This window comes from Pseudophryne corroboree, chromosome 2, assembly GCF_028390025.1.
Source record: "Pseudophryne corroboree isolate aPseCor3 chromosome 2, aPseCor3.hap2, whole genome shotgun sequence".
NCBI lineage: Eukaryota > Metazoa > Chordata > Amphibia > Anura > Myobatrachidae > Pseudophryne > Pseudophryne corroboree.
The window spans coordinates 829,016,126-829,041,797 of record NC_086445.1 but is presented as its reverse complement, the minus strand read 5'-3'; the positions used below and the strand labels follow the sequence as shown (position 1 = coordinate 829,041,797).

At 48.8% G+C, this 25,672-nt stretch overlaps 1 protein-coding gene across 5 annotated transcripts in view; it reads left to right on the top strand.

The window, feature by feature from the left end:
- The window catches only part of POLA1 (DNA polymerase alpha 1, catalytic subunit), a 1,252,649-nt gene that overhangs the window by 122,803 nt on the left and 1,104,174 nt on the right, over positions 1-25,672 (top strand). For all 5 annotated transcript variants that reach the window (XR_010241483.1, XM_063955699.1, XM_063955698.1 and 2 more), the window contains exon 9: positions 13,075-13,231. Coding sequence is in view for 4 of the 5 variants with exons in the window: in XM_063955699.1 (XP_063811769.1) it covers positions 13,075-13,231 (157 nt within the window). In the remaining variant the exon portion in view is untranslated. The remainder of the gene's footprint in view (positions 1-13,074; positions 13,232-25,672) is intronic.

Here is a 25,672-nt window from a genome sequence, read left to right as displayed (position 1 = left end):
GTCTGCTGCACCGACGTCTCCCTCAAACAGGGAGACAGTATTGCAAACCATTCACAGGCTGTATTCCCAGCAGGTGATAATCAAGGTACCCCTCCTGCAACAGGGAAAGGGGTACTATTCCACACTATTGGTGGTACCGAAGCCAGACGGCTCGGTGAGACCAATTTTAAATCTAAAATCCTTGAACACTTACATACAAAGGTTCAAATTCAAGATGGAGTCACTCAGAGCAGCGATTGCAAACCTGGAAGAAGGGGACTATATGGTCTCTCTGGACATCAAAGATGCTTACCTACATGTCCCAATTTACCCTTCTCCAAGGGTACCTCAGGTTTGTGGTACAGAACTGTCACTATCAGTTTCAGACGCTGCCGTTTGGATTGTCCACGGCACCACGGGTCTTTTCCAAGGTAATAGCCGAAATGATGATACTCCTTCGAAAGAAGGGAGTTTTTAGTTATCCCTTACTTGGACGATCTCCTGATAAGGGAAGATCCAGGGAACAGTTGGAAGTCGGGGTAGCACTATCTCAGATAGTGCTGCGATAGCACGGTTGGATTCTCAATATTCCAAAATCGCAGCTGATCCTGACGACACGCCTTCTATTCCTAGGGATGATCCTGGACACAGTCCAGAAAAAGGTGTTTTCTCCCGGAGGAGAAAGCCAGGGAGTTATCCGAACTAGTCAGAAACCTCCTAAAACCAGGCCAAGTGTCAGTGCATCAGTGCACAAGGGTCCTGGGAAAAATGGTGGCTTCCTACGAAGCAATTCCATTCGGAAGATTCCACGCAAGAACTTTCCAGTGGGACCTGCTGGACAAATGGTCCGGATCACATCTTCAGATGCATCAGCGGATAACCCTGTCACCAAAGACAAGGGTGTCTCTCCTGTGGTGGTTGCAGAGTGCTCATCTTCTAGAGGGCCGCAGATTCGGCATTCAGGACTGGGTCCTGGTAACCACGGATGCCAGCCTGCGAGGCTGGAGAGCAGTCACACAGGGAAGAAATTTCCAAGGCTTGTGGTCAAGCCTGGAGACATCACTTCACATAAATATTTTGGAGCTAAGGGCCATTTACAATGCCCTAAGCCAAGCAAGACCTCTGCTTCAAGGTCAGCCGGTGCTGATCCAGTCGGACAACAACACGGCAGTCGCCCACGTAAACAGACAGGGCGGCACAAGAAGCAGGAGGGCAATGGCAGAAGCTGCAAGGATTTTTCGCTGGTCGGAAAATCATGTGATAGCACTGTCAGCAGTGTTCATTCCGGGAGTGGATAACTGGGAAGCAGACTTCCTCAGCAGGCACGACCTCCACCCGGGAGAGTGGGGACTTCACCCAGAAGTCTTCCACATGATTGTAAACCATTGGGAAAAACCAAAGGTGGACATGATGGCGTCCCGCCTAAACAAAAAAATTGGACAGGTATTGCGCCAGGTCAAGGGACCCTCAGGCAATAGCTGTGGACGCTCTGGTAACACCGTGGGTGTACCAGTCAGTGTATGTGTTCCCTCCTCTTCCTCTCATACCAAAAGTACTGAGAATTATAAGACGGAGGGGAGTAAGAACTATACTCGTGGCTCCGGATTGGCCAAGAAGGACTTGGTACCCGGAACTTCAAGAGATGCTCACGGAGGACCCGTGGCCTCTACTTCTAAGAAGGGACCTGCTCCAGCAAGGACCCTGTCTATTCCAAGACTTACCGCGGCTGCGTTTGACGGCAGGGCGGTTGAACGCCGGATCCTGAAGGAAAAAGGCATTCCGGATGAAGTCATCCCTACCCTGATCAAGCCAGGAAGGATGTAACCGCAAAGCATTATCACCGCATTTGGCGAAAATATGTTGCGGGGTGCGAGGCCAGTAAGGCCCCGATGGAGGAATTTTCAACTAGGTCGATTCCTGCATTTCCTGTAAACAGGAGTGTCTATGGGCCTAAAATTGGGGTCCATTAAGGTTCAAATTTCGGCCCTGTCAATTTTCTTCCAGAAAGAACTAGCTTCAGTTCCTGAAGTTCAGACGTTTGTAAAAGGGGTACTGCATATACAACCTCCTTTTGTGCCTCCATTGGCACCTTGGGATCTCAATGTAGTTTGGGGTTCCTAAAGTCACATTGGTTTGAACCACTTGAATCTGTGGAGTTAAAATATCTCACATGGAAAGTGGTCGTGTTGTTGGCCCTGGCCTCGGCCATGCGCGTGTCAGAATTGGCGGGCTTTATCCTGTAAAAGCCCTTATCTGATCTTCCATTCAGACAGGGCGGAATTGAGGACCCGTCCTCAATTTCTCCCTAAGGTGGTTTCAGCGTTTCACTTGAACCAGCCTATTGTGGTACCTGCGGCTACTAGGGACATGGAGGACTCCAAGTTGCTGGACGTAGTCAGGGCCCTGAAAATATATGTTTCCAGGACGGCTGGAGTCAGAAAATCTGACTCGCTGTTTATCCTGTATGCACCCAACAAGCTGGGTGCTCCTGCTTCTAAGCAGACTATTGCTCGTTGGATTTGTAGTACAATTCAGCTTGCACATTCTGTGGCAGGCCTGCCACAGCCAAAATCTGTAAAAGCCCATTCCACAAGGAAGGTGGGCTCATCTTGGGCGGCTGCCCGAGGGATCTCGGCTTTACAACTTTGCCGAGCAGCTACTTGGTCAGGGGCAAACGCGTTTGCTAAATTCTACAAATTTGATACCCTGGCTGAGGAGGACCTGGAGTTCTCTCATTCGGTGCTGCAGAGTCATCCGCACTCTCCCGCCCGTTTGGGAGCTTTGGTATAATCCCCATGGTCCTTACGGAGTTCCCAGCATCCACTAGGACGTCAGAGAAAATAAGAATTTACTTACCGATAATTCTATTTCTCGTAGTCCGTAGTGGATGCTGGGCGCCCATCCCAAGTGCGGATTGTCTGCAATACTTGTAAATAGTTATTGTTACAAAAATCGGGTTATTATTGTTGTGAGCCATCTTTCAGAGGCTCCTCTGTTATCATGCTGTTAACTGGGTTCAGATCACAGGTTGTACGGTGTGATTGGTGTGGCTGGTATGAGTCTTACCCGGGATTCAAAATCCTTCCTTATTGTGTACGCTCGTCCGGGCACAGTATCCTAACTGAGGCTTGGAGGAGGGTCATAGGGGGAGGAGCCAGTGCACACCAGGTACTCCTAAAGCTTTTACTTTTGTGCCCAGTCTCCTGCGGAGCCGCTATTCCCCATGGTCCTTACGGAGTTCCCAGCATCCACTACGGACTACGAGAAATAGAATTATCGGTAAGTAAATTCTTTTTTTCAGACGTTGCCGTTTGGTCTTTCCACGGCCCAAGAATTTTCACCAAGGTAATGTCGGAAATGATGGTGCTCCTGCGCAAGCAGGGAGTCACAATTATCCCGTACTTAGACGATCTCCTTATAAAGGCGAGATCTCGGGAGAAGTTGCTGGACAGCGTGTCTCTGTCCGTGAAGACGTTGCAGAGGCACAGTTGGATTCTCAATTTACCGAAATCCCAGCTAGTACCTGCAACGCGTCTGACCTTTTTGGGCCTGATTCTAGACACAGACCAAAAAAGAGTTTTTCTTCCGGTGGAGAAGGCTCAGGAGCTCATAGCCTTGGTCAGGAACCTTTTAAAGCCAAAAAAGGTTTCTGTGCATCATTGCACAAAAGTTCTGGGGAAGATGGTGGCTTCATACGAGGCCATCCCCTTCGGCAGGTTCCATGCGAGGACCTTCCAATGGGACCTATTGGACAAATGGTCCGGGTCCCATCTACATTTGCAGAAACGGATCACCCTGTCTCCCAGGGCCAGGGTATCTCTCCTGTGGTGGCTGCACAGTGCTCACCTAGAGGGTCGCAGGTTCGGCATTCAGGACTGGATCCTGGTGACCACGGACGCGAGCCTCCGAGGTTGGGGAGCTGTCGCACTGGGAAGAAATTTCCAAGGTCTCTGGTCAAGCCTAGAGACTTGTCTTCACATCAATGTCCTGGAGTTAAGGGCCATTTACAACGCCCTACGCCAGGCGGAGGAATGGCTTCAGAACAGACCGGTTCTGATTCAGTCGGACAATGTCACGGCAGTGGCTCATGTAAACCGCCAAGGCGGCACAAGGAGCAGAGTGGCCATGGCAGAGGCGTCCAGGATTCTGCGCTGGGCGGAAGGCCATGTAAGCGCGCTATCAGCAGTGTTTATCCCGGGGGTGGACAACTGGGAGGCGGACTTCCTCAGCAGGCACGACCTGCATCCGGGAGCGTGGGGACTTCATCAAGAAGTCTTCACACAGATCGTGGATCGGTGGGAACTGCCTCAAATAGACATGATGGCGTCCCGTCTCAACAAAAAGCTAAAGAGGTATTGCGCCAGGTCAAGAGACCCTCAGGCGGTAGCAGTAGACACTCTGGTGACACCATGGGTGTTCAGATCGGTCTATGTGTTTCCTCCTCTGCCTCTCATACCCAAGGTGTTGAGATTAATAAGACTAAGAAGGGTCAGAGCAATTCTCATTGTTCCAGATTGGCCAAGGAGGACTTGGTATCCGGATCTGAAGAGTTGCTCACAGAAGATCCGTGGCCTCTTCCTCTAAGGCAGGACCTGCTGCAGCAGGGGCCCTGTCTGTTCCAAGACTTACCGCGGCTGCGTTTGACGGCATGGCGGTTGAACGCCGGATCCTAGCAGAAAAAGGGATTCCGGAGGAGGTCATTCCTACCCTGATCAAGGCTAGGAAGGATGTGACATCGAAACATTATCACCGTATATGGCGGAAATATGTTTCTTGGTGTGAGGCCAGAGCTGCTCCTACGGAGGAGTTCCATTTGGGCCGTTTGCTTCACTTCCTTCAAATGGGAGTGAATTTGGGCCTAAAATTAGGGTCCATAAAGGTCCAAATTTCGGCCTTATCCATTTTCTTTCAAAGACAATTGGCTTCTCTTCCTGAAGTACAGACTTTTGTGAAGGGCGTGCTGCATATTCAGCCTCCCTTTGTGCCTCCGGTGGCGCCTTGGGATCTTAACGTGGTATTAAGTTTCCTCAAGTCACCTTGGTTTGAACCACTCAAAACAGTGGAGTTGAAATACCTCACTTGGATAGTGGTCATGTTGTTGGCCTTAGCTTCTGCAAGACGTGTTTTCAGAATTAGCGGCTTTATCATATAAAAGCCCATACCTAATTTTTCACGTGGATAGGGCAGAGTTGAGGACTCGGCCTCAATTTCTGCCCAAGGTGGTCTCATCTTTTCAAATGAACCAACCTATTGTCGTGCCTGTGGCTACACGGGACTTGGAGGATTCCGAGTCCCTGGATGTGGTCAGGGCTTTGAAGATTTATGTGACCAGAAAAGCTAGGATCAGGAAGACGGAAGCTCTGTTTGTTCTGTATGCGGCCAACAAGGTTGGCGCTCCTGCTTCAAAGCAGACTGTTGCTCGCTGGATCTGTAACACGATTCAGCAGGCGCATTCTACGGCAGGATTGCCATTACCTAAATCGGTTAAGGCCCATTCCACTAGGAAGGTGGGCTCTTCTTGGGCGGCTGCCCGAGGGGTCTCGGCATTACAGCTTTGCCGAGCGGCTACTCGGTCAGGTTCCAACACTTTTGCGAAGTTCTATAAGTTTGATACCCTGGCTGAGGAGGACCTTGTGTTTGCTCAATCGGTGCTGCAGAGTCATCCGCACTCTCCCGCCCGTTTGGGAGCTCTGGTATAATCCCCATGGTCCTTACGGAGTCCCCAGCATCCACTAGGACGTTAGAGAAAATAAGAATTTACTTACCGGTAAATCATTTCTCGTAGTCCGTAGTGGATGCTGGGCGCCCGTCCCAAGTGCGGACTTCTTCTGCAAGACTTGTATATAGTTATTGCTTCAATAAGGGTTATATTATAGTTGGTCGGTCTTGAACCGAGGCTATGTTAATTGTTCATACTGTTAACTGGGTAGTTTATCACAAGTTATACGGTGTGATTGGTGTGGCTGGTATGAGTCTTACCCTGGATTCCAAAATCCTTTCCTTGTAATGTCAGCTCTTCCGGGTACAGTTTCTCTAACTGAGGTCTAGAGGAGGGACATAGAGGGAGGAGCCAGTGCACACCCAGAATCCAAAGCTTTCTTAAAGTGCCCCATCTCCTGCGGAGCCCGTCTATTCCCCATGGTCCTTACGGAGTCCCCAGCATCCACTACGGACTACGAGAAATAGATTTACCAGTAAGTAAAATCTTATTATAAGCTGGTCCAGTGCAGTATTATTGTTGGTAATAACCTCTGCATTGTATAACTGTGACTATGCGTGTGCATTAGCTTGCTGAGTGATTTCCATTTCGTGTCTCTCACTCAACTTGCTATCCCTATATTCTATAACCTGAGGGGGCATCGTGCGTCAGGTTTTATAATAATATAGGATATTCACAAGATATACTCTAATACGTGTTTTTCTCTGTGAATTTAGTCACCATATCTCTCCTGTATCTCTGCTTGTGCTGACTACACTGCACAGGGGTTTGGGTAAGAGGTATTGTGCTGCTGACAATTGTACTGTGTTACCTGATACTGCAAGTTATATAATGTCTGCTTCTGAAGTTAACGGTTCTGGGACTGAACACACTACCGGTGTTGCTGAAGCCACAGATTCCTATGAGGAGACTATAGCATCTGCGGGCTCTTGTTCTGGGGGCTCCTTGCCCCCCAGTTGGACTGTGGCAACGGGGGTCCATAATGACCCACCGTGGGCTACTTTCTCCACGCTTCTAAATACGCTAGTTACTAAACTAACACCCCCTATGGGACCTCCTATGCCGGTTCAACCGTATGTGGTCCCTGCGGCTAACCTGCCGTGGGCGGATAACTTGTCTGCTCTATTGAAGAAATTGAACCAGTCCTTGACTACTAAACAGTCTGACCCTCGCTCGCCTAAGACCATGGGGTCTTCTAAGCGAGCTCTGACCTCCTCACAATCCACTGCTGTCACTGACACCTCGTCTGATGAAGATGGCGCTTACACTGACCCCACAGATTCTGACACAGATACTGCTGATGGGGAGGGTAGTTCACATGTGGATGTTCCTTATCTTTTGGAGGCTATTAAGTTGATTCTACAGATTACGGATGATCCCGAGCCATCCGTCCCTCCTAAGAAGCCAGATAGGTTCAAGCGTCAGAAGGTGGTTAAACAAGTTTTACCTCACTCTGACCACCTAGTGGATATACTTCTGTAACCCTGGGGAAACCCAGGAAAGAAGTTTGTGCCTCCAAAAGAAGATGCTGGCTCGCTATCCCCTCGTGCCAGAGCTGTCTAAAAATTGGGAAACGCCTCCTCCAGTTGACTCATATGTGGCTAGGATGATGGTTTCCTCAGCTCTACCTGTCACTACCGTCACGTCTCTAAAAGAGCCTACGGATAAACGTGTGGAGGGTTGTTTTAAAGCGATTTACACCCTCACGGGTGCTGCACAGAGGCCCACTATTGCAGCAACATGGGCTGCAGAGGCTATTGAAGCATGGGCCCTAGAGTTGGAAGCTGAAATCTCTTCTGACCATGCTAGACAATGCTTGTCATATATTGTCACAGCTTCTCACTATATTAAAGAGGCGGCTTCTGATGCCGGTATTCTAGCAGCCAAGGCCTCTACTACGTCAGTCCTGGCTCGCCGGATATTGTGGCTGAGATCCTGGTCTGTGGATCTGGACTCTAGAAAAACCCTGGAGGTACTCCCTTTCAAGGGAGATATTCTGTTTGTGGAGGATTTAAATAAGATAGTGGCTGACTTGGCTACTGCCAAGTACCGCTCCTTCTGTGTCGAAGGCTAAAGGTACTTCCTTTCGCCCCTTTCGTCCTTCAGGTAAAGCAAAAGGTCAGGCGTACCACAAGCAGGCCCGCACTTCCAAACCTGGTAAGCCGAAGCCCAAAAGAGCCTGGGCTGCCCGTCAGCCAGCTTCCAAGACAGATAAGCCTGCCGGGGCGGGCCTCCCCCTGGGGGTTCCCAGGGTGGGCGGCCGGCTTCTAGGGTATACCCAGGAATGGTTGAAGACCACTTCAGATGCCTGGGTACGGGAAGTCGTCACTCGAGGTTACGCCATAGCCTTCAATAACTGTCCCCCTCATCGATTTTGCCTGACAGACGTCCTTTTGGACCAGACAAAGGCAAAAACTCTACATTCGGTGGTACAGACCCCCCTTGATTACAGGAGTGGTAGTACAGGTGCCTCTTGCTCAGAGGGGCCGGGGGTACTATTCTCCGCTGTTTCTAGTCCCGAAACCGAATGGGTCCTCTCGGCCCATTCTCAACCTCAAGGCATTGAACAGGTTTGTGAAAGTTTCCAAGTTCCGTATGGAAACCTTTTCGCTCTATAGTTCTGGCCTTGGAACCTTGGGATTATATGGTCTCCCTGGACATACAGGATGCTTACCTGCATATTCCTATAGCAGTGTCACATCAGCAATACCTGAGATTTGCGATTGGCAACATCCATTACGGGTTTCGGGCGTTACCTTTTGGTTTGACTACGGTTCCGCGAGTCTTCACCAAAGTTATGGCGGTGATAACTGTGGTACTCCGCCGTCAAGGGGTCAGGATCCTGCCGTATCTGGACGACTTGTTGATCCTGGCAAATTCCCCAGAACTTCTCCTACGTCATCTGGATATGACTGTCCGTTTTCTGCAAGCCCACGGGTGACTCATCAACTGGAAGAAATCCTCCCTGGTCCCTGCTCAGAGCATGGTGCACCTGGGAGCGTTATTGGACACTCACAACCAGCGGTTGTTCTTGTCTCAGGAGAAAGTCCTGAAGCTTCAGGACAGGATTCGTTGCTTCCTTTCTCGTCCGCAAGTGTCGATACATTCGGCGATGCAGGTGCTGGGCCTCATGGTGTCAGCATTCGACATAGTGGAGTATGCTCAATTCCATTCTCGCCCTCTCCAGAGGCTGATTCTAGCCAAGTGGGACGGCCTTCCTCACCGGATCAGGTCTCACATGATCTCATTGACTCCGGAGGTCCGTCTGTCGCTGCACTGGTGGCTCCAGGACCAACGATTGTGCAGGGGCCGTCCCTTCTGGATATCCGACTGGGTCCTGTTGACGACAGATGCCAGTCTAAGAGGTTGGGGCGCGGTGCTGGAGCAACACTACCTTCAGGGTCGGTGGACCAAGGAGGAATCTCTCCTCTCGATCATCTTTCTAGAATTGCGGGCGGTCTTCAATTAGTTGAATCTGGCCCAGCATTTAATTCAGAACCGTCCTGTTCAAGTACAGTCGGACAACGCCACCACAGTGGCTTACATAAAACATCAAGGTGGCACTCGAAGCCGTTTGGCAATGAAGGAAGTCTCACGGATTCTGCAATGGGCGGAACGCCATCTACTGGCCATATCGGCAATATTCATTCCGGGGGTCCTGAATTGGGAAGCGGACTTTCTCAGTCGTCAGGACGTACACGCCGGCGAGTGGGGCCTCCATCCAGAAGTGTTTCAAATCCTAGTGGAAAAGTGGGGCCTTCCAGACGTAGATCTGATGTCTCGACACAATCACAAGGTTCCGGTCTTCGGAGCAAGGACAAGGGATCCTCAAGCAGCATTCGTGGATGCGCTGGCGGTGCCTTGGAGGTTTCGGCTGCCGTACGTGTTCCCTCCGGTGTCACTCCTGCCCAGGGTAATTCGGAAGTTCAAGCAAGAAAGAGGAATTCTGCTTCTCATTGCTCCAGCGTGGCCCAGACGGCACTGGTTCTCAGACCTGCAGGGCCTAGCGTCAGAGCGTCCAATTCTACTTCCACAACGCCCAGACCTCCTCGTTCAGGGCCCGTGTCTACCAGGACCTAGCCCGGCTGTCTTTGACGGCGTGGCTCTTGAAGCTTCCGTCTTGAGGGCTAAAGGGTTTTCTGAGGCGGTCATTCAAACTATGTTGCGGGCCCGGTAACTAGCTTCTGCTCGGAATTACCATAGGGTCTGTCATTCTTGCTTTGTTTGGTGCACATCTAACCATTATGACGCTTCCAAGTATAGTACAGCCAAGTTGTTGGCTTTTCTTCAGCAGGGCCTGGACTTAGGCCTGCGTCTGGCCTCCCTCAAGGTTCAAATATCTGCCTTGTCGGTGTGGTTTCAGAGAAAGATTGCGACCTTACCTGATGTGCATACCTTTACTCAGGATGTGTTGCGTATCCAACCTCCCTATGTCCTGCCTGTGGCTCCTTGGGACTTGTCGTGGTTTTGGAGGCATTACAAGAGTCTCCGTTTGAACCTCTTGGTTCAGCTGATCTTAAGTGGCTTTCCCTTAAGGTGGTGTTTCTGCTGGCTATTGCTTCAGCTAGAAGAGTGTTGGATTTGGGTACCTTGTCGTGTAGTTCCCCATATCTGATATTTCACCGTGACGGGCGGTTCTTAGGACTCGTCCCGGTTATTTGCCTATTGTGGTTTCTTCTTTCCACCTTAATCAGGAGATTGTGGTACCGGCATTTGTCTCTCCTGATCTGTCTTCCCTAGAGCGGTCTTTGGATGTGGTACGGGCTCTCCGTATCTATGTGAAGAGAACTGCTTCTGTTAGGAAATCTAATTCTCTCTTTGTTCTGTTTGGGTTTCACAAACGGGGCTGGCCTGCTCACAAGCAGTCTTTGGCCAGATGGATTAGAATGGTGATTGCACATGCTTATGTGAGGGCTGGTCTGTCAGCTCCTGCTCACATTACGGCCCATTCTACTCGGTCTGTTGGACCTTCTTGGGCGTCCTGCCGTGGTGCGACCCTTAAACAATTGTGCAAGGCGGCTACGTGGTCCTCTGTGAACACGTTCATTAGGTTCTATGCCTTTGATACTGCCGCTTCCCAGGATGCTTCCTTGGACGCAGGGTTCTTGTGCCCGCTACAGTGCGTCCCCTCCTATAAGGAACTGCTTTACGACATCCCCTATGTCTATCCTTGTGGAGCCCAGTGTACCCTGCAGCAGAAAACGAGTTTTATGGTAAGAACTTACCTTTGTTAAAACTCTTTCTGCGAGGTACACTGGGCTCCACAAGGCGCCCACCCTGACGCACTTAGCTTCTTTGGGTTGGTATGGCATTAGCCGCTGCCACTTCTTCTGTCGTGAGAGTGTGGTGTGTATGGCTACTAACCGTTGTCGTCTCTTTTTTGGCTACTGCATTGAGCTGGTTAACTAAAAACTGAGCTCCTGTGCAAGAAGGCGGGGTTATAGAGGAGGCGGCGCTATGCATCTTGGGAACAGTCAAAGCTTTTGAGCCTGTTGGTGCCTCGGATCAAGACCATACTCTACACCCCTATGTCGATCCTTGTGGAGCCCGGTGTACCTCGCAGAATGAGTTTTAACAAAGGTAAGTTCTTACCATAAAACTTGTTTTTTCTCAAACGTCCTAGAGGATGCTGGGGTCACAATAGAACCATTGCGTTATACCAAAGCTCTAGAACGGGCGGGAGAGTGCGGATGACTCTGCAGCACCGATTGACCGAACTTAAGGTCTTCATCGGCCAAGGTGTCAAACTTGTAGAACTTTGCAAATGTGTTTGATCCCGACCAGGTAGCTGCTCGGCAAAGTTGCAATGCCGAGACCCCCCGGGCAGCCGCCCAGGATGAGCCCACCTTTCTAGTAGAATGGGCCTTCACCGATTCTAGTAACTGCAATCCAGCCGTGGAATGAGCATGCTGAATCGTGTTACAGATCCAGCGTGCAATGGTCTGCTTGGAAGCAGGACACCCAACCTTGTTGGCAGCATACAGGACAAACAGAGCCTCTGTTTTCCTAATCTGAGCCGTTCTGGCGACATAAATCTTCAAAGCTCTGATCCAGAGGTTTTGACTCGGCGAAGGCGTCAGTAGCCACAGGCACTACAATAGGTTGGTTCATGTGGAAAGAGGAAACCACCTTCGGTAGAAATTGTTGACGTGTCCTCAATTCTGCTCTCTCTTCATGGAATATCAAATAAGGGCTCTTGTGAGACAAGGCCGCCAACTCAGACACCCGCCTTGCAGTTGCCAAGGCCAACAGGATGACCACTTTCCAAGTGAGGAATTTCAACTCCACCTTCCGTAAAGGTTCAAACCAATGTGATTGAAGGAACTGCAACACCACATTAAGATCCCATGGTGCCACTGGAGGCACAAATGGAGGTTGGATGTGCAACACGCCTTTCACGAAAGTCTGATCTTCTGGAAGGGAGGCCAATTGTTTCTGAAAGAAAACCGATAAGTCTGAAATCTGTACCTTAATTGAGCCCAATTTTAGGCCCGCATCCACACCTGCTTGTAGAAAATGGAGAAAACGTCCTAGCTGAAACTCTTCCGTAGGAGCTCCCTTGGATTTACAGCTAGAAACATATTTCCTCCACTGAAGCTATAAATATCAGCCTGAGTGCTCCCTTCCTCGTGCCCCTGGAAGCATCTCTTGACATAGCGCTATGTCCCCCTAATGACATGGGTGTGGGTGGGGGTTTCTGGTTTTCAATTGTGTCTGGTTTCATGTGTAGGTAGTCCAATGGTGTGGAGGGAGGTTGGATTGCATATTTGGAAATCTGCAACTTCTGAGCATACCCTTGCTTTGGGACGTCCATAGTGTCACTAGTACAGGCATGTCCAAACTGTGGCCCTCCAGCTGTTGTGAAACTACATATCCCAGCATACCCTGACACAGTTTTGCTGTCAGAGAATGCTAAAGCTGTGTCAAGGCATGCTGGGATGTGTAGTTTCTCAACAGCTGGAGGGCCGCAGTCTGGACATGCCTGCACTAGTAGATCCAGTGTCTACATAGGATGACTAAAGATAATGAAATTTTGGCAGATCATGTAAAACTTTTTCTCAGTCTAGTCTAGGACAGTGGAGGTCTTTACTTTACCCTTTAGTGTTCATAGTTTTGTATTTCTTTCACTTTTATCTTTATGTATATTAAAATTGACTTCTTCAGTGCATGTGATGAAAGAACATTTGCTAACAACTAGCATTTAACACCGACATCATGCCCTTTGTTTACATAAGTATGTTATTCAGCTCCTGATATCCTGTTTTAATAAATAAACTTAGAATTTTAGTTATTGAAGCCAGTAATAGATTGCATTTTATTTGGAATCGAAGGAGACCTAATAATTGGTGCAAATCTTATTTTTTTTTTTTTTAAAGAAGAGGATCAAGGAATGGTTGAGTTTGATGATGATGATTTTGATGAACCAATGGATGAGGATAATGTGGACATAAAAACAAAACTTGGAACGACTGTGAAAGAGGAACCACATTTTAAAAAGGAGGAGCACGATGAGGATGATAGGAAAACCTTTGTGTAAGTTGCGAAGGAATAATACATCGTTTTGAAAATACAATACCAATTTCTCTTATCAAAAATATTTGATATACTTGAAGCTTTTACTTCTGGATGTAGTAGCGTTAATGTTTTGTTTAGTATTCCTTCTACTTTACACCATTATACTGTATCTGTAATAAGCTTTGTGTCTTTCGTCAACCAAAAAGTTATATTTGTATCTTGATGAATTGTGCATTGCATTTTATGGCTGATGAAAAGGTCTGTCCTTTATTAATTTTGGAATAAAGAGTTATAGAGGCGGCTGTATGAGCTTGGGAACTTCTGCAAATTCTCACTGGTCCTGGCTCATCAACCTCTATATCCACTAGTTTGCAGTAATTTGCAGTCCCTATTGGAGCAGGGCACATTGTACTGTTTACAGCAGCATTACATTGTTTTGTGTGTTTTAATCACTTGCTGACAGTCAGATGGAAACACACTGGGTGTGATTCAGAGGTGTACGCACTGCTGATGTGGGATCTTTTTTTTTGCTACTGTGTTCTTATTTCTTCCATACAGAGTCAGTGTAATTTTAGGCGCACGCAGGGACAAGCATATTGAGAATGTAGTGGACATTCCTGGGCTGATGCACACATGGGGATGGTCTGTCTTATGGGGTTGTTTCGAGGGCTTTTAATGGTAGAAGTGGTTGCGTACACAGGCGCTCGACTAGCTCACATAGGAGGCCTTACTCGGATAGAGAAACTGCACCTGCCATAGGGCTGGTGCAGGTTTGGAATGTACGGCTGATGTCATCTAACGGCGCACCAATCAGTATTGTGTATACAGACGCTGACAGTGGGCATCTTTGCACATTTGATGCATGGATGTGCACCAGGGAAGATTTTTTTGTTGCCATTTGCATAAATTCGCAGTCATACGACTCTTATAGATGCAGCTACTAGACCAGTGGTTCCCAACTTCGGTCCTCAAGTACCCCCAACAGTTCATGTTTTCCATGTCACCTAGCAGTTGAACAGGTTTATTCATTACTCACTAACACAGGTGGAGCAAATTATTTCACTTGCAATCCTGTGAGGAAACCTGTAAAACATGAACTGTTAGGGGTACTTGAGGACTGATGTTGGGAACCACTTTACTAGACCATGGTTCTTCAACCTGCAGTCCTCCAGCTGCTGTGGAACTGCACATCCCAGCATGCCTGGTCTCAGTTTTAGTGTGCCTTAATAGCAAAACTGTGACAGGGCATGTTAGGATGTGTTGTTCCACAACAGCTGGAGGGCAACAGGTTGAAGACCCATGTGCTAGACGTTTCTGTGTACACCTCTTAATCAGACCCAATGTGTGCTAGGATTGGTTATGGATAGCTGAAAAGCACATCATGCTGTTATGTCCTGTACCGCCTCCTTTCAGGCGTCCAGAGGAGGAACCCGTTCATATTATTGCCGCAGTCTGTTTCCATCTTCCTGTGTGGCTGATGGCCTTCCTTCACATGATCTTACTCTGGAGGCACAACAATGATCTCTTTTCTGGAATCTGAGAAGCCCTGTCTAACCATCAGACAGTCACTGGTGCTCAGCAGATGCGGGTATGAATAGCTTGCTGTGAGGGGCTGTTCATTTACCAGTTCCTTTATAGCACCATTGTACCAGCAGGAACGAGTATGAGTAGTCACAGTGATGTTTGAGATTCCCACTAAGGGTTTTTCTGTGAGGAATGCCTGTTAAGACTTTATACTGGAAGCTGCTGTTGCCTTCCCTGTGTCTCCCAGCTCCAGGAACGTTATACAATGTGTTTTAATATATCCTAACTTGCTATATTACTGCTGGGATAAGCTCTATACAGAATTATTATTTTTTTATCTTTTCAACGTGTCTGAAATAAGCAGTCTCACCAGAGCTTATTAAAGACGTCAAATTCTGGTAGTATTTCAGCCCCAACCGTTAAAGCCCAGGATTAATTTTGAAGATCCAGAATCCAAGGGGTCTCATGAGTCCATTTTATTTTTTGTATTTTGTCTTGTTTGGTTTCAGAATTGATAACGATAATAAGGCAATAGATGGAAAGAGCAGTGTTTTGTCTGCTAATGTTTAAGAGCTAGGCTTCATTACTCTCCTAATCAAAGGCAATTCAGTTGTTCATTTATTCTGAATTTCTTTCCATTCGCAGGTTGGGATTATATTCTAACCTCGTTTTAGTCCAAAAACATATGATACAGTCCGTCCAATTATAACTTTAAAAATTCTAAATGTCCATAGCCTTATTGTATCCTCAAAATGTTATACTGTAATTGAAATCAGAAATTCAGGTCATGAATCAGGTGAAATCATGGTATCCATGGATATTAATTACATATTTACTGTAGATGTTTCTATTTGGGAAGGGCGCCTGTGCCTTCTCAGATTAAATCTTCGTACATGCTTGTCCAATTCTCCTTCAGGTCAACCTTCGTCCTACCAGTTGGTCTGACATTAGTAGTATTTACGCTCTCTTCCAAATTATCAGTCATGCAGCATCTCCGTTGTGGGTGTGCACTAACACAAGCCTTTTAAAGATTGCCACAATTGAACGTAGCATAGTCCATCTCCATGTATCGTGTTTCTTCTGCATAGAAGTGACAGTTATCTCCTATATATTAGGCCAAATCTGTGACTCTGTGCCTGGCTGTATGTAACGCTGGGCGGAGTCAGAGTCACAGATCTGGCCAAACCCTTAAATGCAGTCAGATCGTCTATGGAAGGCAGGCAGACATGGATTATAGCAGGGGCGACTGTCCGGGCCACCCACACACACTCCACCGGACTCCCCTGCCCCTCCACCCGCTCGCTCACCCGGCGGCTGCAGCTTCCCGGGACCCGCTCTCCCCTCGGCGGACGTCCGACGGCTGTCACAGTGCTCCCTCCACCCGCTCGCTCACCCGGCGGCTGCAGCTTCCCGGGACCCGCTCTCCCCTCGGCGGACGTCCGACGGCTGTCACAGTGCTCCCTCCACCCGCTCACTCACCCAGCGGCTGCAGCTTCCCGGGACCGCTCTCCCCTCGGCGCCTGCCATTACACTGACCGCTCTCCCTTTCAGCGGCTGCAGCTTATAGGAGATTGGGAGAAAGTTTCTTTTAGTGAGCTGTCCGTGGCTGGGTCCCGGAGAATGTGCCACCTGCTGCCTGGGAGTAGAGTAGTGTGTCCCGAGGGCAGCATGTGGTGGGGTGAGGACTTTGCTATTTGCTGCAGTAGTCTGGGGGACAGAGAGGGCTTCAGACAGGCGGAGCTGGCATCTAGCCGGGGGTAGGTTAGTGTGTCACCATGGCAGCATTGTCTTGGGGTTGGCCAGGGTGCTGTCCACGGCTGTGAGCTGTGGTGAGGGAGGCAAAGGCTGTACTTCACACTATTTGGGAGTGGGGGGTTGGGTGGTTGTCACAAAGGATTGTATTGTCTTTTTGGGGGGCAGGGGAGTGTGCCGATGTCTGCATATAAAAACCACCGCACCCAACCCTCCCCCACCCGCTGGGCCACCGGACCCCCTACTCCACCGGCGCTACCCCCGCACCTACCTCTCCACCACCCACTGCCTACGGCCCCCCTCCCCCATCCCCCGCACCCCCTCACATGCCTCTCCCCCACCCGCGGACCCTGTGGACCCCCTACTCCACCCGCGTACCTGCCCCTTTCCCACTTGCAGTGCCTCCGGGACCCCTCCCCCATCTGCAACAGCTCCGCACCTGCCCTTGCCCCACCCGCAGCGCCTCCGTACCCCCTCCCCCATCCGCAGCCCCCACTCCCCGTCGCAGAGGGGCTAAGCCCCCTTCCCCATCGGACGCCCTTTTGTCCTGCAATATTTAACCACTAACCAAAACTAGGAATGCACGTAATACTTCATATAATACAACTATTCAATGCCAGAAATGTGTGCAGGGGTTAAGGGGGCGTAGCCCCTTGCGACGGTGTGAAGAGCGCCCGTAGGGCGCGATGAGTCACTTAGTCATCAACGTTTATGATTAACCAGGCATGTACAAAAGAGGTGTGAGTTATGATTCCAGATACTACAGTCCAAAAACGGCAAATACATTTTCAGAAAAATATATTACCATCAACCTGTGTGCTACAGGTTGAGTATCCCTTATCCAAAATGCTTTGGACCAGAAATATTTTGGATATCGGATATCTCCGGATTTTGGAATAATTGCATACCATAATGAGATATCATGGCGATGGGACCCAAGTCTAAGCACAGAATGCATTTATGGTTCATATACACCTTATACACACAGGATGAAGGTAATTTTAGCCAATATTTTTAATAACTTTGTGCATTAAACAAAGTGTATGTACATTCACACAATTTATTTGTTTCATATACACCTTATACACACAGCCTGAGGCTCATTTAATACAATATTTTTAATACTTTTGTGTATAAAACAAAGTTTGTGTACATTGAACCATCAGAAAACACATTTTTCACTACCTCACTCAAACAATTCTGTATTTTGGAATATTCCGTATTTCGGAATATACCGTATTTCAGAATATTTGGATAAGGGATACTCAACCTGTACTAATGATTAATTACAAGCAAAGAAAATAAGTATGATCATGGTTATACTGTATATACGTATTTTATCCTGCAAAATGAATAATCATAAAGCAGTTTAAAGTTGTGCTTATGGAATATTGACATAGAATAGTTTTTGGAATTTAGAACATGTTGAACAAATATATTCAACAGCTGTATGATAGGAAAAGAGACCCATGAAAATTCATGTGTAAGTTAGTTGCTGCATCTCAGGCATTTGCACCAGTTGTTTGTCATGTGTACCAAGTGTGTTTGCTTCTTTTGCTCCATGGTAGTGATATGTGACTATCAGTAATAAATGCTAAAGCAGCGTTTTCTTTTAGCAAGGCTGGGTAACACTGGACCATGGTATTGCAAGTTGGGGCTGGAGTTGGCACCTAAATTAAACTGTAGCTTTAAAACTTGGTTCCTAACCTCTGCAACCTCAGACTTTCTCGGATGGGGTTATTGCCCAGTTCCACAGCGGACACGGGAACTGTTCTTCGTCCTTAAACCGTCCTGTTTGTTCTGGCCGAGCTTACCTGATTGCGACGTGATTACCAGGTAGTGGGTAGTTCATTTCAAATGGAATCTGAGATTGGTAATCCATGGCATAGAGGCCACCAAGGTTTGGCCTCATATAACGTCACTAATGTTAAATGAGGCAGGTTGTCTCTTTCTCCGATTACAGGCCCTACCATTAGGTAAATCAGGGCAGTTAGTGTGGTGCTAAGACGGTATTTTACTCTTTCCTACTTTAGCCAGTCTGATCGTGTACTACTGGCAAATTACATAACCGCCTAGATCGCACAGTTCTCATACTTCTCAATCACAGCTCAACTGTTAATTTGTCAACACGTTCAGCTATTAAGGTAGTCTGACACCTCACTGAGCCCCCAGAGTATTTAATAAGATCATGGTAGTTATGGCAGCTTATCTTCGCAAGCAGGGGATAAGAATTTTTCCATACCTCGACGACCTTTTAATCCTGGCACAATCACAGGAATTGCTCCTGTGCCATCTCTAACAGACAATAACATGTCTGCAGAGGCACGGGTGGCTCATAAATTGGGCAAAGTCGTCTCTGGTTCCGTCACAACGTATGACTCACTTGGGGGCTGTACTGGATTCAAGTCTGCAGAAAGTATTTTTACCTCGGAACAAGATATCCAAGGTACAGTCAAGGACTCAGGAGTTGTTACACAGTCAAACAGTATCAATTCACGCAGCAATGGGATTGATGGTGTCAACATTCGACATGGTTGGTGGCGTATGCACAATTCCATTCAAGACCTCTGCAGCATCTGATTCTGGCCAGATGGAGTGGAGTACATTAGACAATAAAGAAACAGACTATGGTACTTTCAGAGTAGGTAAGAAAGTCACTAACCTGGTGCTACAGACATCCCATCTAGACAAGGGGAGACCCTTTTGGATATCAGATTGGGAGATCCTGACAACAGATGCCAGTCTTCAGGGCTGAGGAGCAGTGTCCGGAAGATTATGGTTCCAGGGACAATGGACCACAGAAGAAAGTTGCCTGCCAATAAACCTGTTAAAACTTCGGGCCATATACATGGCACTGATTCAGGCAAAGGACACTCTTCCAGGAAAACTAGTCCAGATCCGCTCGGACAATGCAACGGCAGTAGCGTACCACAGCCATCAGAGATGAACCCGCAGCCAAAAAGCAAAGAAGGAGGTAAGTCACATACTAAAGTGGGCAGAATTCCATCTCCCAGCCTTGTCCGCAGTATTCGTTTCGGGAGTCATAAACTGGGAAGCGGATTTTCTCAGTCGACGCGCCATTCAGGCAAGCGAATGGACTCTACACCCGGAGGTCTTTCAGACTCTAGTAGACAAATGGGGATTGCCAGAGATAGATCTCACGGCGTCCCGTCTGAACAACAAAGTGCCCGCATACGGGTCAAGAACAAAGGATCCCAAAGTGATCTTTGTGGACGCCTTGTCAGTGAAATGGAACTTTCATCTGGCGTAACTCCGATCATCCTGTTACCCAGGGTAGGATCTTGATCCGAGGCACCAACGGGCTCAAAGCTCTGACTGTTCCCAAGATGCACAGCGCCACCTCCTCTATAACCCTGCCTCCGTGCACAGGAGCTCGGTTTGTAAGTTGGTGCCATGCGGTAAGCAGGCAATCAACAGAGGGGCTGCTCCTGCAGCCTATATTATAGCTTAATTTCAGAAGAAAGAAGAAATTTGGAGACTTCAAGGGCTGCAGCTCTCCTGAATGTCGGATAGATATCCTCTGCTGCAGCTCCATCACTCCCCCAGCGGCGCTGTATACTCCCGTGCCCTGGTTGCGGGTCACTACAGCGGAGGCTCTGGTGTTTTTCCGGTCAGTCACACACACTCGCCGCTGTCCTCCCAGAACGCGTGGCTGCAGTTACATGGGGAGGTAAGGCATCTCTTTGGCCCGCTTTTACCGCAGTCCGGCGCGGCCATGGGGGGCGGGCCGTGAGTACTGCCGTTGACTCTGTAAAGGGCAGCCGCTCCACTAGTCAACCGGGACACAGGGCACAGGTAGGGGGTTTTCTCTTATAAAAACCAGTTTTTGACAGCCCGCAGTGCATGGTGGGGAAGCCAGCAAAGGGGTAAGGCCTAACCTGTAGCCCCTCCTCCATCCCCAGGGTGCCATTTGGGTAAATGTTCCCGCCCTGGTGCTGCATATCTCTACATCACTCCCTGTTAGCCGCCATCACACGGAGCTGCACTGTCCCTGGGACTGCTGGGGCAAATCCTCCTCTGTAAAACCGCCTGCTCGCCAGCGCTGTGCATTTTACAGGACACAAGTATTCTACTGGTCAAGGGACAGTGTTAGTTAAGAAAGAGTGCATACATTCGGGGTTGTGCGGTACAAACACCCTGTGATATACCTCCAGTATCTACTGTGTTTTGTTAAATCTACTATTTACATATATAGCTTTACTGAGTATTACTTTGTATTGTTAGTCCAGTGCAGTTTTATAGTGTATCATTTCTGCATGGTACGCTTGTGACTATATATGTGTGTGTGCATGTAGCTGCTGCGTGGCTACCATCTCTGGTATTATGCTTTTCACAAGATATACTTGCTGTGTGTTTTTCTTTGTGATTTATAGTCACCATATATCTCTTGGATTCCCGGTTTGTGCTGACAAGTCACACAACTCTGTGAGTTCTTGCTAAGGTATATCTCTGCTAAGATTGTACTGGGTTGCCTGATATTGTGCTTCTCATTATGTCAGCTACACGAGGCAATGGAACTGGGGCTACTCCCACATTGCGTGGTGGTTATGCTGCAGTCTCTTTTGTGGATAACATGGCAGCTGAGAGTTCAGGTTCAGGGGGTTCCTGGGTCTGTAGCACCGGGGGCAACTAATGACCCGCCTTGGGCTACCTTCTCCACGTTGTTAAATACGCTAGTAACTAAACTTATGTACCCTGTGGGACCTCCTATGCCACTGCAGCAATTTATGGCCCCTGCTGTCAATCCGCCGTGGGCGGATCAAATCTCAACACAGTTACAGCACTTGAACCGTTCACTGACTAAACATAAGTCTCACTCTCACCCACCTAAGACTAAGTCGTCTTCTAAACGGGCCGCTACATCCTCACAATCCACTGCTGTCCCGGACACATCCTCTGAGAAGGATGGTGCGTATACTGATCCCATAGACACTGACTCTGATATTTCTGATGGGAATGGCAAGTCACTGGTGGATGTCCCTGATTTGATTTAGACTATCAGGCTCATTCTTCAGGTCTCTGATGATACTGAGCCTGCGGCTGTCTCTAAAAATCCGGATAGATTTAAACGTAAGAAAGTGGTTAAACAAGTTTTACCTCATTCTCAACACCTGACGGACATGCGTCAGGAATCCTGGGAAATCCAGGTACGAAATTCACACCACATAAGAAACTGTTGGCTCGCTATAATCTCTCTGCGGAGCTATGTAAAAATTGGGAAACTCCTCCGCCTGTAGATTCTCATGTGGCTCGCATGGTAGTTTCCTCAGCTCTGCCAGTAACTACCGTCACCTCTCTGAAGGAACTGATGGATAGACGTGTGGAGGGTTGTCTAAAAGCGATTTATATCCTAACGGGGGCTGTGCACAGGCCAACCATTGCAGCAACTTGGGCTGCTGAAGCTGTTGAAGCATGGGCTCAGGAGCTGGAGGCGGAGCCGATATTTCTGATCATGCTAGACAATGCCACCTGTGGGCTGTCATGACCTGGACAGTCAGATCATATATTGCCACGGCTTCTCTACCTTAAGGAGGCGGCTTCTGATGCCTGAGTGCTGGCGGCCAAGGCTTCCACTACGTCCATCTTAGCTCGCCGTATCCTGTGGTTGAAATCCTGGTCGTGGATATGGATTCTAAGAAAACCCTGGTGGTGCTTTCTTTTGGTGAAGACCTGAATAAGACTGTAGCTGATCTGGCTACTGCTAAAACAGCTTGCCTACCTAGTACAGCTCCTTCCGCACAGAAGGCTAAAAGTACTTTCCCTTGGCGCTTTCGCCCTCCAGGTAAAGTAAAAGGTCAGGCGTACCCAAAGCAGACTCGTGCTTCCAAACCTGCCAAGCTCAGACCAAAGCGGGCCTGGGCTGCCCGTCAGCCTGCTTCCAAAACTGACAAGCCTGCCGCATGACGGGGCAGGCCTTCCTCTGGGGAATCCCAGGGTGGGGGGCCAACTTCTAGGTTTTGCCCAGGAATGATTGAAGACCACTTTGGATACCTGGGTAAGGGAAGTCGTCACTCGAGGTTACGCCGTACCCTTCAAGAACCGTCCCCCCTCATCGATTTGCCTGACAGATGTCCCTTTGGATCCGATGAAGGCAAACACTCTCCATTCAGTGGTACAATCCCTCCTGACCACAGGAGTGGTGGTTCGGGTGCCTCTGGCTCAGCGAGGCAAAGGGTTCTATTCACCGCTGTTTCTAGTCCCGAAACCGAACGGGTCCTTGCGGTCCATTCTCAATCTCAAGTACTTGAACAAGCACGTGAGGATCTCCAAGTTTCGTATGGAAACTCTTCGCGCTATTGTTCTGGCCTTAGAGCCTGGGGACTATATGGTCTCCCTGGACATACAGGATGCCAACCTGCATATTCCTATTGCAGTGTCTCATCAGCAGTACCTGAGGTTTGCGGTGGGCAACCTTCACTACCAATTTCAGCCGTTACCCTTTGGTTTGACAACGGCTCCCCGAGTCTTCACCAAAGTAATGGCGGTCATGACTGCTACACTCCGCCGTCAAGGGGTCAGGATCCTGCCGTACTTGGACGATTTGTTGATCCTGGCAAATTCCCCAGAAATTCTCCTGTGTCATCTAGATCCGACTGTCCAGGTCATGACAGCCCACAAGTGGCTTGACAACTGGAAGAAATCCTCCCTGGTTCCTGTTCGGAGCATGGTACACCTGAGAGCGTTATTGGACACCCACAACCAGCGGTTGTTCTTGTCTCAGGAGAATGTCCTGAAACTTCAGGACAGGATTCGATGCTTCCTTTCTCGTCCGCAAGTGTCGATTCACTCAGCCTCATGGTGTCGGCTTTTGAAATGGTGGAGTATGCTCAATTCCATTCTTGCCCTCTGCAGAAGTTAATTCTGACCAAGTGCGACGGCCTGCCTCACCGGATCAGATCTCACATGATCTCCTTGTCTCCGGAGGTCCGCCTGTCACTGAGCTGGTGGCTTCAGGACCATCGATTGAGCAGGGGCTGTCCCTTCTGGATATCCAACTGGGTCCTGCTATCGACGGATGCCAGTCTGAGAGGTTGGTGCGCGGTGTTGGAACAACACACTCTTCAGGGTTCATAAGGAATATTGGGGACACATTAGTACGATGGGTACAGACGGGGTCCAAAGGAACCAGTGCACTTTAAATTTCTTCAACTGGGTGTGCTTACTCCTCCCCTCTTTGCCCCCTCCCACAGGCAGTTTAGAAAAAAGTGCCCTCAGGAGAAGATTCACATCTCTGCATCTCCAGAGAGATTTCTTCAGTTTATTTTCAATCTTTGTTATTTTCTGTATGCTGTTTGGGCAACAGCATACCTGCACCGTGGGAGTTAGTGGGGGGATGGTCACCGGCATTTCGAGGTGTCAGAGCTGCTTCCCCGCTGCAGGACCACAATCCTGAGAGGTTGTTTGTTCATTGGGGCACTGCGCCTTGGCTGTCGCAATGTCGGCACGCCACACACCGCTAACATTGTCTGAAGGTGACATCTGTGGTGAGTACCAACCAGGGGCCCTGCTAGGTTGGGTCCCCCGGTTCCAGGTGTGGATTACACGCAGGGGAGGCATACGGGACCCTCCTGGGGGGTGACCCAGCGGTTAGTGAAAAACTTGCATTTATTTGTTTTTACACCTTTGGGAGACATTGCCAGTATAAATATATCTGAAGCTCCGGTGCCGTTGCGGGGGGCGGAGCTTCCTCAGAGTGGGCTCAGCGGCATTTTGGCTCCCTTTTCTGCACAGCAGAAGCAGGCGCGCACAGCTCTTCCAGACAAGCAGGAACACTCTGGAAACTTGGTACAGGGTGTATCTCGGGGAGAGCAGCTATTGTGCACAGTCTGTGTTCCAGGGGGACTATATATTTATGTATAACATATTTACAGTATTTCACTGAGAAAAAGACCACTAACAGCCTCACTGGGGCTGGGTAACTTGGTGTGCTGGTGCCTTCTCTCTGCCCCCCCCTCACATACAGTAAGGTCAGGCTTGCTTTATACTTGACTGTGTGTATGTTTATGTCTGTGTTGTTACTCCAAACATGGTAAAACACAAGTTGTGCATTGTGTGTAGCACCAGATTCTCTCCTCTATGCTCTGACTCTATTTCATGTGAGCAATGTAGTCAGTCTTCACAAATCACTGAGGAGGCTTTGGGGGAGGGTCCAGAGCCTTCCTGGCTGGGTGCAATAAAAAATATGATGTCTGACATCTTGGCTCACTGCAAATGCCCATTAAACTAAACAATTACAACAGGATGTGGCTGGAGCGGATGTCCCTTAACACCCCATATCTACAGGTCCCCAAAAACGTGGATTACCTGCCTTGCTCTCAGATTCTGGGGAAGAAATACAGGAAGATGGGGTGGAAGTGGACCCCATTGGTGGGGAATACCTCTTCTACACAGGGTATGTGAAGAAGTTTCCCTGATTCTACAGAATTAGAGGACCTATTTAATTTAGCCTGGAAAAATCCAGATAAAATATACCAAGTGTCAAAATGATTATTGCACACTTTCCCATTTGCTCCTGAATGCCGAAACTTCTGGGAAGTACCCCCAGCTGTGGACGTATCAGTCTCTCGCCTTTCTAAGAAGGCGGTACTACCTGCCCAGAGCTCCTTTACCGTAAAGAACCCTGAGGATAGAAAATAGTGACCACACTGAAGTCTATTTACACAGCTGCAGGTGTGTCTCAAAGACCGGTCATAGCAAGTTGCTGGATGACGCATGCCATTCATACATGGGCCACTCACATACAGGAGGGCCTCACAGGGAATACTTCCCTGGTTACTAGGGTGACTTTCGTAAAACACATTCAGGACACTGCTCATGTGCTGTGTGACTCTCTGAAAGAGATTGGCAATATTAATGCTAGTACCACTGCTGTGGCAGTGTCTGCGTGCATGGCCTTGTGGTGGCGTCACTGGGTTGCGGACGCAGAATCCAAGCGTAATGTGGAGTCTCTTCTCTTTTTAGGGGAATGGCTTTTTGGGGGTGAACTGGATACGTGGATCTCTAAGGTAACTGCGGGGAAATCCACGTTTCTCCCCTCTGGGGCCCTACCAGCTAGAAGGACCTACCCACGGCTGTCTAGTCAGTCTGTTCGGTCCTCCATATTTCGTTCCTCCATATTTCGTTCTAGGGCCAGAGGTGCCTCCAATGTGGCTAGAGGCTCCA